This window comes from Amblyomma mixtum, chromosome 6 (genome assembly GCF_055824585.1).
Source record: "Amblyomma mixtum isolate Tamu chromosome 6, ASM5582458v1, whole genome shotgun sequence".
NCBI classification, from domain to species: domain Eukaryota; kingdom Metazoa; phylum Arthropoda; class Arachnida; order Ixodida; family Ixodidae; genus Amblyomma; species Amblyomma mixtum.
In genome coordinates this window covers 30646562-30663922 of record NC_143017.1, presented here as the reverse complement: position 1 = coordinate 30663922, position 17361 = coordinate 30646562, and the positions used below count along the sequence as shown (strand labels likewise).

Sequence of the window (17361 nt, the reverse complement as noted above, 5' to 3'; positions counted from 1 at the left end):
TGTCCTGTCTCTTTCTTGGTCTGTGTGTGTTTGCCTGTGGGCCGAACTTGGGCTAGCTCACGTGGACCGGACTTGGGCTAGCTCACGTGGACCGGACTTGGGCTGGCCCACGTGGGCCGGACTTGGGCTAGCCCGTGTGGGTCTCCGCTGCACTGCCGCCTAAGCCCCCCTGGAGGTCCCCTCTGAGAAGCCCATTACTGCCCCTATGGGTCCCACAAAGGACCGAGGACAGCCCCCTTTATCGTTTTTATGCATGCGGACCATAGGTGTCCCCTGCTGGTCCTATGTAGCAAGACCACTGGGCTGCCCCTGTGGGTCCCGCGCGATGCCGCGCGATCCCACATCGGGCCCCCATGGGCTGCCCGTGTGGGGCCCACGAGGGCCCGGAATTCCGAGCCCCGTTTGTGCTACTGGGGAACCTTCAAATCGCGCTCGAGTGTACATTGGGCACACGGGCAGATGCCTAAACGTGAGGCTGAGTGAACACGCATCTTCGCTTCGTCAGTAAACTGATGAGCACTTGCCAAAGCACTGCAAGAGCTGCCCAGGTTGTTTTCCCTCTTTGAACCGCACGAAGATCTTAGGAAGGGGTAAAGATCAATTGGCGAGGGAAATCTTGGAAGCTCATGAAATATCACAACGCAGTAGTGACACGTGCATTAGCACACCATCTATTTATCTAATTGAAAAAGAAAAACTTTCTAAGACGCACTTAATGTTTGTAAACAGTCTTCATGACCGGTGGCTATACCTCCCCTTTTCGTCTCTTTTTCTTTTTTCTTTTACCGGATTGTTCTAGATTATCACAGTTGTGCCATTCTTTCAAGTTTGCGCATGCGTGTCTTTGCTCGAGAAGGGATTTGTCTTTCGTGTATCGATTTCATTCAGTTGTAAGTTGTAGCCCCGTCCTGTCCTCATCTTTCTGTGTCCTGTTTCAACGCTACGTTGTTCGTTCAGATTATGAGGGTCACCCAAGAGGATCCGGTCGGTGCGCACCGCCCTCCAGAGAGCCCTGGACTCCTCAAATACGTACCTAGAGTCCATCGGCCTCACCGTGTCCCATACCAAGACCGAGGCCCTCCTTTATCATCCAAAGGGTCTCCGGGCGCGCAAAAACACCCTGAGGCTTAATGGGACCCAACTCCCATGGAAGGAGTAGGTGCATTACCTAGGCCTCCAAATCGACCGCCGCCTCTCATGGATCCCAGCCACAAAGGCCCTCCTGCCTCGACTGCGGCGGGTCGGCAGGGCAGTCCAACAGCTCCTTGCCAGGGGTCACGGCTGCTCTTCTTCCTGGGCCCTCCGCCTCTACCATGCGGCTGCCACCTCCCTAGTGACTACGCCCTCCCACTGGTGACACTGCTACCAGTCCGCTTGAGGTCCCTGGAGCAAATGCACCACTCTACACTGAGGCAGTGCATGGGCCTTCCTAGGTGCTCTCCCATTGCGGCCACCCACTCAGAGGCTGGCACCTGGCCACTGTCCCTCCTCCTCCTCCAGACTGGGCTTCGACACCTAGACCGACTGCACTACTCGCCAGACGGTGGGGCCCTCCTGACCCGTCTCAGCCAGGCCCCATCTTCCCGCATGGGGCTCCTATGGAGCACCTTCACCCGGCTCCTTGCCCCTCCTACAGCCCAGGAAGCAGCCCCTCCACCGCCCACCAGGCCTCCGCTCTCCATCTCCGTGGACATCAAGGACTGCAGCAAGAGGCGAACTCTGGTCGCTGCCCTCCAACAGAGCATCGCCGCTCTGCTGCACGACACTGGAAGGTCACCTACAGATCTTCACAGACGGCTCAGTCCTCCCGACCACCGGACAAGATCCGGCAGCCTGCGTCGCCCCATCCCTCGTTATAGCCTTGGCGTGCCGGCTAGGATTCCCGGCCAGCTCTACAGCGGCCGAACTGGCCGGCCTCCATCTGGCCGCAGACCTCCTGAGTCTGATTCCTGGGCACCAACCAGCTGTCATCCTGACGGACTCAAGGGCTGCCCTCCTGCTCCTGCGGCGAGGCCAGACAAGGCAGGACACTGTCGCCCGCCTCAAGGCCCGACTGATGGCCATCGATGACTCTGGCCGCCCTGTCTCAATGCAATGGGTTCCCTCCCACGTCGGCATTCCGGGCAACGAGGCGGCAGACCAGGTAGCCGGAGCTGCCCAGACCAGCGGCTCTCGCATCAACCCATCGGTGACCCAACTGGACTTTGCCCGCCCCGCTCTCAGGCGGGCCATTCAGGGACTCCACCCGGATCCCCGACTGGCCACAGGGGAGCGCTTCCTTAGGGTCCCTGACGACCTGCCCCGTAAAGAGCGCTCCCTACTCCTGCGGCTCCGAACGGGCTCCTCCTGGACACAGGCCCGTCTCCATTGCCATGGCAGAGCCTCCTGCCCAGCCTGCTCCTCCTGTGGGGCAGACGAGTCCCTGGATCACCTCCTCTGCACTTGCCCAGCCCTGGACGCAGCACGCACCACCATGGTCCAAGGCTACCATGCCCTGGGACTCCCCGCCACCTCAGCCCAGGACCTACTCCACCCTGCCCGCAGCCACCTCGCTGCCTTCAGGCTACTCCTGGAGTTCCTTCAGGTGACAGGCCTGGACACTCGGCTCTAAGCCGTAACACCTCCTCAGCTGCACAGCTGAATCCACCTCCAGGGCCCCAGCCCCCGTGCACCAGTCCCGGTGCATAGGAGCTCTGCCCGGTGCGAGCTGCACCACACGCCAGAGGAGCCCTGTCCATGTGACGACCACTGCGCGCGCGCCGCCTGCGAATCCCCCCCCATCCCCATTTCCCCGCTCCGCTCCAAGCAGTGCCCCCAAACAAAGGGTGGCAGAAGAGCGAGCGTGCGCCCCCCCCCCCCCCCCCCGGCCGTAGCCACAAGGAGTCAGCCGAACCGAAAGGTGCCAGCGGTTCGGGAGAGAACGCCCCCGTTGTGTCGGAGACGGGCGGGGACGAGGGGGAGCCGAACACGAAGAGCTCCGGGAGCCCTCCGGTTGCGCGTTGGCAGCCGAGGTGGTCGGGCTCCGTGCAGCAGGCACTTCGGCTAGGTCCCCCTCGCGGGTCTCGGCCAGGTGGTGTTCTCGAATCGGTCTACCTGGGGGCCATCGGCAGGGCGGTGCTCGGCGGGGGGCTGCGGGTTGACCTCTGCAGTTCCCTTGGGCGGCTCCGGTTGGGAGGGCGCCGGCTTCCTGGCGGCAGCAGCGTCCGCGTATGAACGCCGCCGCAGGCAGTCCGCTGCTGCATGGGGGCCGCCGCATCGCCTGCATGCCGTTTGGCACCCGACCGTGTCGTGACCGAATGCCTCGAAGCGCGAGCACCGCGGCGGGCGGCACGTTGTTACAACGTGGCCCTCCTGCCCGCATCGCGAGCACACCTTGCGCACGCCACGGTAGTCAAGCGTAGCGCGGTGGCCCAGCACGCTGATGAAATTTGGCACGGGCTTGCGCATTTCCATGCGGAGAAGCCGCTGCCCGTTGCCGACGTGCCGCCGGCCCTTGAGGAGTGGGTGGCTCACCTCGAGCACTTTCCCGTAGGGGCTGAGTGCCGAGGCGAGCGAGGCGTAGCCCACGAACAGCGGCAGCCGGAACACGGTGATGTTTACCACTGCTGGACCCACGTAGGCGACCGGTACAGGGGTGCCGTTAACCTGGAAGGCCCCCTCTGCAATGAGCTTTTGAGCCGCCGCAGTCGAGGCTACGGCGACACAAAACTTGAAGCCCCATTGGTGCTGGAGGGACTCCAGCCCCTTGGGACCAACGATCGCCGCGATGGCGTCGACGATGTCGTCGGCCGAGGTATCGGTTTTCATCTCGAAAGTGAAACATTGCGCCGTCGGGGGAGGCGCACGGAACGTTGGTCCTCCGGGGGACCGGTTCTCGCCATGCTGGTGCCGGGCCGGGGACCGGCTTCAGCAGGCGGGAGGCTGGTGGGGGGTCGCACCTCCACCGCACTTCTGGGAAGGCAGGGCAGCAGGCATTCCCGGGCAGCAGGCCGGGAGCCCGGCGCCGGGGCGGCGATCCTCCAGGGGGGGTGGCGCCGCCTCCTCCTGGGAGCGGGGTGGCGGGGTCCAGGGGTCCGCTCCGCTTCGAGCTTTGTTTTTCTCCTCCGAAGACCGGCAGCCTGACGGCCGTGATTTTAGCTAAAGGCCGAGAAGCGATAATCCTGGTAAGCCCTGGCTTGAAAACCCTCTGCATTGGCAGCACAAGTGGCGCAGCATAGCGGCGGACGGTGAAGCCGTTGGTTATTTGGCGAGTGGCAGCAGCATCACATGCCCTCATCACGCCAGCCAGAGTGTCCAAAGTGTCTAACATGATAGGAAGTATTTTAAGAGATAACGCTCATTATCTAGTCAACACCAGCCAGTCCGCGTGATAAGTGAAAGAACAGGTCATGAGAAAGCACCCAGCTCGCCGGCAATAACGTGGTGTCATTTCTAATTTCTCAATGGACGATCACAGCAGGAGAACGAACTGATAAGCAAGTAGGCCTCGAAAAAATTAAAAACAGCAAATGGGGGAAGGGGAGGGGGAAGAGCGGATCGAGCGCGCTGACCGTCTCTAGTCGTGGCTGAGAAGAAAGGAGTTTTCAGTTAGTCTTCGGGACATTTTACATCATCATCATCATCATTTATTGAACCCTTAACGATCCCGTCTGGGACATTACATAAGGGGGGGGGGGAAGACAGTGGTGTGAAGCGGTCATACAAGGGCATGTAAACATAAAAAGCATAACAAAAAATAACAAGAATAACAAGTTTGACTTCACGTAATTCAAACAGTACAGAAAATATATGGCAAAGCAGTATTATATAAAATTAAACATTAAAATGTACGGAAATTAAATAAGTGATAAAGCACTTGTGGGGGGTTTCGCAATGACACAGGCAGTTCAAATTGCAGGCAGAGCATCGCGAGAGAAGTAGCTATAGTTGGATCAAGTGGTCTGTTATTAGCTGTCTAAATCTGGTGGGATTAGTTTCGATGACAACGGTTTCAGGGAGGTTGTTCCATTCTTCTATGGCGATGGGAAGGAAAGATTTGTTGAAAGCATTGGATGAACCGTGCAAGCGCTGACTGCTGAGGGAGCTGAATAAAATTGGAGGCTTATCAAGGTTAAGCCCAGTGGATGCGAAGCATGTCCTTAGCGTTTGGAGGCATCTTGATCGCACACACGCCCAGCGCTAAGACGCTGGCGCGGTTGCGGGCACAGAGACTGACGCGACGGCGGGCGCGCGCCACCTCATCCCTGGCGTTACGTCACATATCACGTGATGCAGCGATGGTGGCGCAGCGTGGAGGTACAGTGAACTAGAATATTGGGTAGTGTGCTCACTATAGTGTACTAGAATTAGGAGTAGTGGGTCGAGGGAAGCCGGCGGGCTGAAGCTGTTTGCGCCGACGCCGACAGATGGCGCTGCCGCTCCCTTCACCTGGCAAGCAAGCGCTCGCTCGCAGCAGCTCGGCGAGTAGCTGGTGATCAGGCAGGTATGCTCCTCAAGTTATTCGGGCTCTACGAGGTTTAATTTTACATCAGACATTTGTGGAAGAAAGGCAGATAGTCCTCTCTTGTAAAGTCTTAAACGTTCCGTGTGACTTATGGCTGGCGAGCGTTCACTGTAGCTCACATAGGCATGTGAAAAGTCTGATTGCATTGGAAATATATACAAAATGGCTTTATTTGCAATAATTCGCAAATATTTCCGAGAAAACGCAAAGCTGCACTGGTGGAATTGAGGGAGCCGTGGACGAAAGCAACACCATCGTAGTTCCAAAACTTGTGCAGTGCCCAGAGCTCAGATGGTTTAGGGACGTCGCTTCGCTGAAACGCATAATTCTCGCGAGGCTGACATAACTCCGCTGCTTCGTCATTCTGGGACGTAGTAATCGGTGATATATCCCCTTGTGTGCATTGCCTCTTGGCCGACAGGTCGCTGGGCACTTGCGAAGACGTTCTTTTTCTTGCTGGCCTCTCGCGCGAGGGCTTTTTGGGCAGATACGCGGGAAGGTTGGGCAGAATTTTTGGTTCTGCATCTGGCGAAAGAGATGGCTTGCCACGTGGTATGCGCACCTCCTTGCCGTTGATGATATGCACATAATCTCTTAATATGTACTTCTCTTCGAAATGCAGCTCACACACGGCATCCGTCATTTCTAGGGGCTTGTCCGCACGATGCAAGTTGCGCTGCCATGTGCGGCGCCTTGCTTCGTCTTCAGGAACCCCGAATAATGATAGCTTCGGAGTAGAGCACTGCACGGGCCTCAATCTGAGCCCCAAGCCCGGCCTGGGCCCGAGACCTGAAGCTCGAGCCCGGCCCAGGCCCGCGGCTTCAAGCCCGGGCCCGGCCCAGGCCCGCTAAATTATCGCTCTAGCGAGCCCGGCCCGACCCGTGAATGCCGGAGTGAAGCCCAGCCCGGGCCCGGCCCGTTTCACAGTAACGATTGAGGCATACTGCTCACTCTGAGCAAGTAGATTTCTACTAGACCGATAAGAAACTGGCCGACAAAGGTTCTGAAACCACAGTTTGGCTTGCAGAAAGTTGGTTCTTTTTAACCCAGAAGGAAGTGATTAAGAGTAGTGCTCGCCAGGCCCGCCTTTTGGACAGTGATCTCGTGTAGGTGCGCAAAGATCGGAAGTTCCGAGAGCCAAATAAAAAGGGCTCCATACGCGCGTAATAGACTACATTGCATTCCCCCATGATTTTAATCAGTTATATAAAGCTGCCTAGCAAGCAGTGGGGTAACATTATTGCAGTGAGCGCGATCTCACAGTTTTAACTCATAGCCGAACTGGTCGCCTTTCAGCAGAAACGAAAAGCTAAAAGGCTTGAGTATTTCACAGTGTGTGTTTTGAAGACTATAAGCGTCCTGAACTAATATGTTCTTGCCGAATGCATTTCTAATAGTGTATAGGTATGTTTTGGGATGACGAGCGATCAATGACCAATTAAGACCAGTGGAATTTTGCTCTTACTGGTGGAGCAGAAGATAACGCGCGAACCACGTGATAACTTACAGGGCAAAAACTTGTCATGGCAACCAGGCTGAAGAAGCGAGGAGGGATAGATGTGGTTATGAGATGAGATTTACAAACTCTTGTGAACTTTTGTGGCTATTTCATTTACGAGACGTTCCGGTCAGCTGATCAAAAAGAAAACCAAAGGCGCATTAGTTTGTGAATTTTCTCACATGAGAAAAATTTAGCTATAAAATAAAAGCTATGTTTTTAGGGCTTAAGGGCCCAAGGGAAGTCAGGCTGTGAGAGACACCGAAGCAGAGAGCTCCGGATCATTTCCACCACCTGGGTTTCTTCAACGAGCAATGATACTACAAAGTATATGGCTGTCATGCTTGCCGCCTAAATGGAAATGCGGCCACCGAGGCTAGGAGCAAACCCTGGTTCCCCGGCTCAGTGATCAAGCGCCTTGACCACTAAGCCATCGCGGGGTGGAAATAAAGAAATAAATAAGTCAATGAATAAAGCATAGTTTTTTTCTCAGCGCGTACTATAGCCCATAGCTCATCCGTGCCGCTGCTCCAATGCTGCAGTTGTGAATTTCACTCTGCAATAGTGAATGAATAGTCGGACACTAGCCGTTTCTCTACGCACTCAAGCCCGACTCGGGTCAGCAGCTTTAAGCCCGAGCCCGGCCCGGGCCCGCCACTTCAGGCCCGGCCCAGGCCCGGCAAAAAGATCGTGTCCCGGCCCGCGGGCCGGGCCCGGGCTTTCGGGCCGGCCCGAGCCCGTGCAGTGCACTACTTCGGAGCATCCTTCACTCCACTGCAGCCGGTCCTACATCCAGGAGCAAAACAATAGTTCCTCCGCCGAGGTTTGCTCATCTCGTAATATCATGGGCTAGCGCAGGAGAGGTGAAATCAAGACGCACATGAATTAACGTATGGAGGAAAAACGCTTGCCCACGACGATCTTGTTGAAACCAGCGCGCGTACCCTACGTAGATGCGTGCACGTGCTAAGATTGCCGCGCAAAGTGTTCCGTTTCTCGTACGGTCAGTGGATGGCCCCTACCCGTTTCCTGGAGAAAGTCACGGGGTACACTGAATTGTCTTCCGACAATGGAATTTGGGGAATTACACCTATGTTAAACAGCATAACAGAGCATGACACACTGAAAATGCACTCCAAGGCAGAGCGCGCTCCCCGTGTAACAAGCCGGCGCCTATCGCAGCGAGCTCCGGAGTATGAAGGGGCTGCCAAGTGAAAGGCGCAGCAGCGCCGCCGCGCGGCGGCCCGAGATTTCGGCGCCGCCTGCTTCACGCGCTCCGCTGGCGCGGAGCTTCGCTCGCCCCACTACTCCTAATTCTAGTACACTATAGTGCTCACTGTGCCGCGCCTCCATAGGCCGAGGTGAAGCCGCTGGTGTCGACATTTTTTAGTTTCCCGCTTGTCCGCTAGGTGCCGCCGCTGTTCCGAACACTGTAGTAGGCGCGGTCTCGCGCATTGGCTGTTTGGCGTTGTTTTGGTCCTCGTTGTGTGCTGTGCTCAGTTCGTGCTTGATTTGGCGGATTCACTGGCGTGCTTAGAACATTATTTCGTGTCCCACGAACTTGCAAGGCAAGGATAGAGCATCCTGGATAAATCGCGAGAGTGTTCAGGAAAGGAAAAAAAAAATGCCCGGTCGCCGGCAGAAGCATTGCTTCGCGCCGGGTTGCAATACCGGCTACGCAAGCACTCTATAATTGCTGACTTACCTCACAGAAAAGCTGAATTATAAGTACTTGATGACATCTAAGCTATGCCAAGACCCTCTGGAGGACCTTAGCGGCCACATAAGACAATCATCACCCGACACCGACGCAGTTTTTAATCATAGTAAACTGCCTTTCATTTTATGGCTTGGTGAAATGCATTTCTCAGGGAAACTGTGAAGATTCTCTGTTGCCTCCTTGCTTGATGTGGGAGATAATGACTCTGCCGAGATACATGAACGTCGCATGCCAGAACTACAGTGAAGTTGTCAGTTGATCAGGCTGGAGCGCGCCGTAATCATAGTCAGCGCATAGTCAAGAGTGACTCACAACTGTCTTTCATATTGCAGGCTATGTAGCACGAAAATAAGGCAAAGCATGAAAGCTGCATTACCCTCCTAACTATGCCAGCCACTGATCACAGTTTTCAGCTGGCAAGGTTCACAAGATAATGCGACAGGGGGGACTCATCTACCCTTTCACACAGCTGTATGATTTTGTGCTGAAGCTTGAGAACCTTTCTACCGAATGCTTCAGCCAAAGCCAACTCCATTCAGAGAGCATCTTTGATGTGCTGGACGTGGTCAGGGCAAGATTGTGTAAAGAGGTCGGTTGCCGCACGCAGAAGATCTTTCGAAGGAAATTGTAAAATTTTACATCGTAGCCAGGCTTCACTTTTTTGTGAAAGGAGTGAATACTGACAGGCCTGGCAGACGTGAACGGGCCAAGCACTTGAAGTTGAGCCGTAGCTGAAGCACTGCCACAGTTGCTTTCCCTCTGTGCTTATCGCAAACAGTGTAAATAAATTTGTCTTTGCCCAATTTGAAGTTGACGCTTTGTGTACTGTTTCATTTCAAATCTGCTGAAAATTAGCCCATGGGCTGATGCTATGGCAGAGGAGTTACTGCACGCAAATTCAAAGGAATGTTAAGAAGAACTCCTTGTTGGGCGAGTCGGTGCATACTGTTGTAGACACACGCAGGTCTCCTTCGCACAGGTGCGCTCTTTCAGACTCCCTCGTGTTTCTTCCTGTGTGTGTCTTTTGTGCGCAATTCGTACCTACATCAAAGGAATGGGTGGGTACGGGCAAATCGAAAAGCATGAACGAGTCGCGAAATTAACTGCAAGGTAGTGGAACGCCAGGGTTGGATTTGCGAGCATGTGTAGAATTTCACAGCATTCATTGGCAATGATCTGAAACGATCTTTGTCTTTAATATTGGGAATAATGCGACACGTCGCAGCCGAACTGGTGTGCTCAAAGCATTTGCTTAAAGTCGCGCTGGTAGGATGACACTGAGCGTCGTGTTCGCAATTTGAGCCGATTAGCTCTCGGAATCTCAAAGTGGCGGCCGCTGCGCTCCACGCGCTAGACCCGCCCTGCCTTCTCGCGGATGATGATTTCATTAAACCTTCATCTGCTAATGTTGAGCAAAACACATGATGCACGCTAGTTTACTCCGCGCAAGCACGATCTTGTGGCAATAACGCGGCCTTTCATCCAGCATACGCTTGGACCGGTTTCCCCCGGCCTTCCTACAGTGAACACGACAGCAGCGCCGCCACGGCACCGCTGCCGTTTTGCGACACCGGTGGCTTCACTCCAGCCTGGCCAGTGAGCACACTACCCCTATTCTAGTTCACTGTAGTGGAGGCCTCCGCCGGGCGACGTCCGACGGCGCGATATGAGGCCCCATCTGCAGCCGGTGTGACGCCATCACGTGACGTCACATCATGTGATCTCACTTCAAGGTCAGTGGTGGCCACCGCCGGGAGGCGACCGACGGCGCAATATGAGGCCCCATCTGCAGCCGGTGTGACGTCATCACGTGAGGTCATGTCACGTGACCTACTTGAAGGTCAATGGTGGCCACCGCCGGGCGTCGCGCGAAGGCCCGAAACCTACGTTAATATGCTTTGCATAATAATCAGCGAGATGAGCGGAAGGGAACAGATAACAAAGTTTGGCGTAGTACAGGGAAGTTAAAGTATAGTTTGTGTAAAAGACAACGAATTGATACTTTTCTGCGGAGTGCTAATGGTTCAATGCCGAGAGAAGGTTTTCGGTTGATAACGCTGTGTCGAGACGAATACTGCGACGTTATGAAGCGAGCTGCCCGATTCTGGACAGCTTCGAGCAGTTGTATTAAGTAGGCCTGGTGCGGGTTCCATATTTCTGAGGCATATTCCATTTTAGCACAAATGAATGTTTCGTATGCTTGTGTTCTAACTGATGGAGGGGACATTGACAGTGATCTTCGGATAAAGCCAAGTGCTCTGAAAGTGCTTGCGCAAAGTTTGATAATGTGGTCTGACCATGTTACTTTGTTCGCTATTTCCGCGCCAGGGTGCCTGTATGAATTCGTTACTGACAGCGCCACAGAGTTCATGGAGTACTGGAAATTAGTAATGGAACGTTTGCGCTATATGTGCATGCATTTACATTTCGAAATATTAAGCTGCATGAGCCAGTCGGAGCACCATTTCTGCATTTTATTTAGGTCGTCCTGTAATAATTCCTGGTCAGTGTTATCAGATATGCGGCGATAAGTGACGCAATCATCCGCAAAAAGACGGACAGATGACGAGATTCCAGATGGCACGTCGTTGATGAAGATTAGGAAGAGAAGCGGAGCAAGGACGGAACCCTGGGGTACACCGGATATAACTACAGTAGTTGCAGATGCGTGATTAGCGATGACGGTGAACTGCGAGCGATTAGTCAAGAAGCAGCGAATCCATGAAGAGACTGGAGGGTCGAGTGACAGGCATGCGAGTTAACAGATGAGAAGTTGGTGAGGAACGCGATCAAATGCTTTTGAGAAATCTAGGCAAATGGCGTCTGTTTGAAATAAAGCATCTAGACTTAGATGAAGATCAGTTGTGAATTCGAAGAGTTGTGTTTAACATGAGAAGCCAGCTCGGAAGCCATGCTGTTTGGGAAAGAAAAAAAGTTTTTATCGAGGTGATTTGCAATATGGGAGTACAGTACATGCTCGAAGAGTTTACACGAGATGCATGTTAATGAAATGGGACGATAATTCGAGGGGTCAGAGCGGTCACCGGTCTTAAAAACAGGCACAACTTTGCTTGTTTTCCAATCGTCCGGAATTTGGCCGGTCTTTAGAGATCGGTTGAAAATGAGCTGTAGGATTTGGCTTGACAATTCTTTGGTTCCTTTGAGGTTTTTGGCAGGTATGTTAGGGCCTGGGGAAGTAGACGACTTGAGATTTACGATGAGCTTAGAAATTGCCTCAGATGTGGTGGTAACAGGTGGCATTGAAGCAAAATTAAGTGGCGGTAAAGTAACCTGTTGCCGGGTGGTTCGTAGGTGAAGACTCAAGTGAAGTAGGAATTCATAGTATCAGAGCGTTCGGAAAGCGGAACGTGTGTGCCATCTTGTCTTCTCAAAGATATGTTGTATGAGCTGTTTTTGTTGGACGTTATCAGATTCCAGAATTTCATTGGGTGAGAGTGCATTATGTCTAGGAGATCATGAATGTAGAATTCTCTTCTAGACGACTGTAATAACTGAGTGTATTCGCGAAGACTGGCGAAGTATTTGTTCCATTTCACAGATGATGTAGAATTTTTTGCATTACGGAAGAGGCTTTTTTTTCGTGATAATTTGCTTAAAGCATTGGAATACCAAGGCTTAGTGGTGTCGCCGCGGATGCATATGAGTGGTACGTAAGCGTCAATGAGCGACAAGAGTTTGTGCTTAAAAAGGCATCAGTTTTCATTTACGGATCTCGTAGACATGGATAGGAGGAAAGCAGCGAAAAATTGTTCGAGGTCGGAGTTCACACTCGCTAAGTCGGCATTACGATAATCGCGGATGTATTTGACGGATGGTTGGTGGGCGGAGATTTCAATGGTTAGGTCGAAGAACAAGAGACTGTGGTGATTTTACAGGGTATTGAGCGGCTGAAAAAAAGAAGAGGGACCTGCCTATAGTTGGAAGGTCCCCGCAGGGAGGCGTCTGCAGCATGCAGACGTTGGTGAGTGGCGACACCACGGGGTTAACCCGAGCATCCGCAGGGACATCCCCGCAGGGGGATGATGGTGAACAATGCATCACCACGGACCCGAGCATCCGCGCTTAGCCGTGCGTGGCATCGCCGTGTCCGGGGAAAGGGGATCCTGGTGGTTGAGCCGATGCCGAGCGTTTGGACCCTTAAGGCCCATCGGCGGGGGCAACACACCACTTTGGCCCCAGCTTCCTGTAGACGGCACCTCCGGCCTGACCCGACCGGGGGAAATCGGCAGTCGCCTTTTCCTATCCTCCCCTCTATCTTTCACTTTCCTATTTCCTTTCTTACAACTTTCCTGTATCCTCCTCTCTTCTTTGTTTTTTCCTTCTACCCTGGCGGCGAGGGTTAACCGTGCGTGACCAACTACCCTGAGTTGAGTCATATTAGGTTATAGTTAAGGTGTACAGCTGGCGTGGGCAGGACTTGCTTTCAAGTTCCTGTCGCGTCCCCCTGTTGGGCTCCATGGTGGGTGGCTGGCACCATGACCGAAAAACCTCAATTTTTTATGGCTCCCCCCCTTTCAAAACTTGATCGCTCTCTCAAGAGAGGGCGGACCGAAGCAGACGACTTTTTTCAAAAAAGAAAAGTATCATTTCCAAAATTTCACGTCATCCATAGCAAAGCAGAAGAAACGCAAGCAAGGATAATATCCCCATTCCAAGTCTCAAAACGCTTGACAGATGCCTTAGGCCTTGGCTACAAGGTGTCAAAAATGGCCAGTGGCGACTTACTTCTTGAACTGCGCGACAGCACTCAACACTCAAAAGTTGCAACAATTGTATCCATTGGGGACATCCCTGTCTCTGTGACCCCACATCGGTCTCTGAATACTGTACGAGGCGTCATTTCTGAAATAGATTTTGTCCACCTTTCTGAAAAGGAAATGCTCGAAGGACTTACTGACCAAGAAGTTATAGATGTCCACCGGATCAAAATCCGGAAGGATGGCAAAGAAGTGGACACCAAACACCTGATCTTGACATTCAACGTGAGCACATTACCCGAATCCATTGAAGTAGGCTACCTGAAAATAAATGTAAGACCGTATATTCCCAACCCACGCAGATGTTTCAACTGCCAGAGATTTGGCCACGGCTCCCAGAGTTGTCGCGGCCGCAAAACTTGCGCAAAATGCTCTTCGAAGGACCACCAATCCGAAGAATGTGTTGCTAACCTACGGTGTGCAAACTGTGATGGCGACCATGCTGCCTACTCCAGGGCTTGTCCGCCTTGGAAAAGAGAGAAAGAAATCATTACTCTCAAGACTACGCAAAACATTTCTTTCAAAGAAGCAAGAAGGCAATACTCTCAAACAAACAAATTCACCTTCACTGCAAAAACAAACTTCGCCGATGTGGTGCGTGGGCGCGGCGCACCACACCAGGCTTCGGCACCTGTCCAGGCCACACGTAGTGAGCCTGTGGCGGGGCCATCCGCGCCGTCTGGTGGAGTAGCTCACGCTACTCCGCCTACCCCAAAGGAGGGGACGCAGACCCCCGGGTCGGCGGGCCCAAAGACCTCTTCCCACAGGTCGAGGTCAAATTCCAAAATCAATGTGCCTCCTGCACGGTCGTCCAGTGCCTCCGCAGAGGCGATGGACACGACCCCGGGCAGCCCCTCGCCGTCCACGTCGGATGGTCGGCGGAGCTCCCTCGATCGGTCAAAAAGAGACAGGCCCCGAGTCACGGGGCCATAAACAACTTGATCTAGTTTTTTCAATCAGTACAAACACAAAACTAAGATGGCTTTCATAATACAATGGAACTGTAGAGGAATGTTGAGGAACTACAATGATATAACTCATATTCTAGGGTCACTGATGCCTCTAGCCCTATGTCTCCAGGAGACCAATCTTGGTCCACAACATTCAAATATCTTAAAACATTATACAACTTTTAGGCGTGATCGCGAACCTGCAAATAGACTGTCGGGAGGCGTCGCAATCATCATCCAAAGCGGCGTCCCGGCTCAAGAAATCAAACTGAAAACAAAACTTGAGGCGGTTGCGGTTAGCGTCATCAGCTACAAAACCATTACAATATGTACTGTATATCTTCCCCCACACATCACATTAACATGCCAAGATCTAGAAAGCCTGATCGATGAACTGCCGGAGCCATTTCTGGTAGTTGGCGATTTTAACGCTCACTCTCCGTTTTGGGGAAGCGAACGCTGTGACTCTAGAGGCCAAACAATCGAAGATTTTATACTTTCGAATAATGTCTGTCTTTTAAATACGGGAAAAGCCACATATTGCTGTCCAAGCACAGCAAAAATGAGCTCTCTCGATTTAGCTTTCGCATCACCATTACTTTTTAACGATTTTAAATGGGATGTTTTAAATGACCCCATGGGCAGCGATCACTTACCTACCGTCATCAGGCTCTCATCGTCTACTCCAATCATCCCCACAAGGCCACGGCGCTGGAAAATTCAGCTCGCCGACTGGTCACTTTTTACAAAAAGTGCCACTCTGGAAAAGGAATTTTGTGACGACCTTAGCACAGATGAAATTAATGAGAAGTTTACTGAATGCATAATATCGGCTGCAACACTCGCTATACCACAAACAACAGGACTTGCACAAAAGAAACATAAAGCGTGGTGGACAAAAGAATGCACATTAGCAAAAAAACAACAAAACAAAGCCTGGAGCGCTCTGCGTCGATATCCCACTGCAGCGAACTTACTTACCTTTAAGAAGGCAAAAGCCAGAGCGCGGTATGTGCGAAGAAGTGCAGAGAAAACCTCTTGGCAGAAATATGTCTCCTCAATAAATAGTTCAATAACATCAAAGAAAATGTGGGAAAAAGTTCGTAAATTTACTGGTGACCATACCCCTTTCACACTTCCTCTCTTGACAGCACCCGGGACACAAACATCTTTAGAAGAACAGGCCAACATACTGGGCGAGCATTTTGCTGAGATCTCAAGCTCATCCAACTACACAAACACATTTCAGAAACACAAATCAATAGCTGAAAAACAAAAATTTCCATCTGGAGCAGGTGTACATGAGGATTATAACCAGCCTCTCACACTACAAGAATTAAATAAAGTATTATCTTCTGGAAAAAAGACAGCACCAGGACCAGACAACGTGCATTACGCTATGCTTGCACATCTCTCCGAGGCTGCTGTAGAGGCACTGTTAAAATTCTTTAATAAAATCTGGATAACTGGAAATATACCTGACGAGTGGAAAAAAGCAGTCATAATACCTTTTCTCAAACCCGGAAAACCACCAACAAGTCCTAGCAGTTACAGACCAATAGCCCTCACCAGCTGCATTGCTAAATCTTTCGAAAGTGTAATAAACATTAGACTAACCTTCGTACTTGAATCTCGGCAACTACTAGATAAACACCAATGTGGGTTTAAGAAAACATGCTCCACCACAGATCATCTTGTCCGCCTAGAAAACACCATCCGGGAGGCGTTCATCCACAAGCAGCACTGTATTGGGGTCTTCTTCGACTTGGAGAAGGCCTACGATACTACGTGGAAGTTCGGCATCCTCCGTGACCTAGCAGAGCTAGGTATCCGCGGCAGGATGTTGAACTGCTTGAACGACTTCCTGGCTAACCGCACATTCCGAGTCCGCCTAGGAGCAACTTTCTCCATGACTTTCACCCAAGAGAACGGCGTACCCCAGGGGTGCATTCTAAGCACGACACTCTTCATAGTAAAAATGAATTCCTTAGCTAAAGTAATACCCAAGTCCATAATGTATTCAGTTTATGTAGATGACCTACTAATAGCATGCACGTCCTCTAGCATATCAACCTGTGAGAGACAAATACAAATCACACTAAATAAACTAGGTGCTTGGGCAGACAGAAATGGGTTTAAATTTTCTCCTCAAAAAACAGTAGCTGTCCTTTTTTCATTGCAACGAGGCCTACAGGTCGATCCTAATCTATACCTGAATCACACTGTGCTACCAATTAAACAAGAACACAAATTTTTAGGCCTAACTTTCGACAAGAAACTCACATTTCTACCACACATTAACAACCTTAAAAAGAAAGCTTCTCAAGCCCTCAATATCTTAAAGGTTCTCTCACGGAAGCGGTGGGGGTCCGATAGAGCAAGCCTTTTACAAATATATCGCTCTCTGGTTCGCTCCAAGCTGGACTACGGGTGCATAGTATATGGTTCGGCAAGAGCATCCTACTTAAAAAGATTAGACCCCATTCATAACCTTGGTCTGCGCCTATCATCTGGAGCATACAGAACATCACCAGTAGTTAGCCTTTACGTTGAAACTAATGAAGCCGCTCTTGAGGATCGAAGAATTGCCCTTACATGCTCATATGTCTTAAAAATCCGTTCTCTTCCGAAACATCTCTGCCATCCAATTGTCACCAAGTGCCCATCTAAAAGATTATTCATCAACAAACCACACTCTATCAGACCATTACTACTGCGCTTTGAAGATAAATGCGAAGAGCTAACAGTGCTAGATGCCCTACCAAATATTGCACAAAGGAATGAATGTTTGCCGCCATGGTACAGCCTGCCTTCAGTATGTGACTTCACAATGACACATTTAGATAAAAAGCAAACGCCACATGAGTACATATTACAGGAATTCTTTGCACTACAAGAAAAGTATGACACCT

The 17361-nt window shown here is 51.7% G+C and overlaps 1 protein-coding gene and 1 pseudogene across 1 annotated transcript; one reads left to right on the top strand and one right to left on the bottom strand.

The window, feature by feature from the left end:
* Positions 1–1587: 1587 nt before the first annotated feature.
* Positions 1588–2611, top strand: LOC149338702 (uncharacterized; annotated as a pseudogene).
* A 2895-nt stretch (positions 2612–5506) lies between these two features.
* On the bottom strand, positions 5507–7028 carry LOC149338701 (uncharacterized). Its single transcript, XM_089550776.1, has 2 exons — positions 7011–7028; positions 5507–6350 (listed from the first exon to the last, which is right to left on the bottom strand). Exons 1-2 carry the CDS (start codon positions 7026–7028, stop codon positions 5619–5621), a joined length of 750 nt encoding a protein of 249 aa, XP_089406902.1. The 3' UTR covers positions 5507–5618.
* Positions 7029–17361: the final 10333 nt, after the last annotated feature.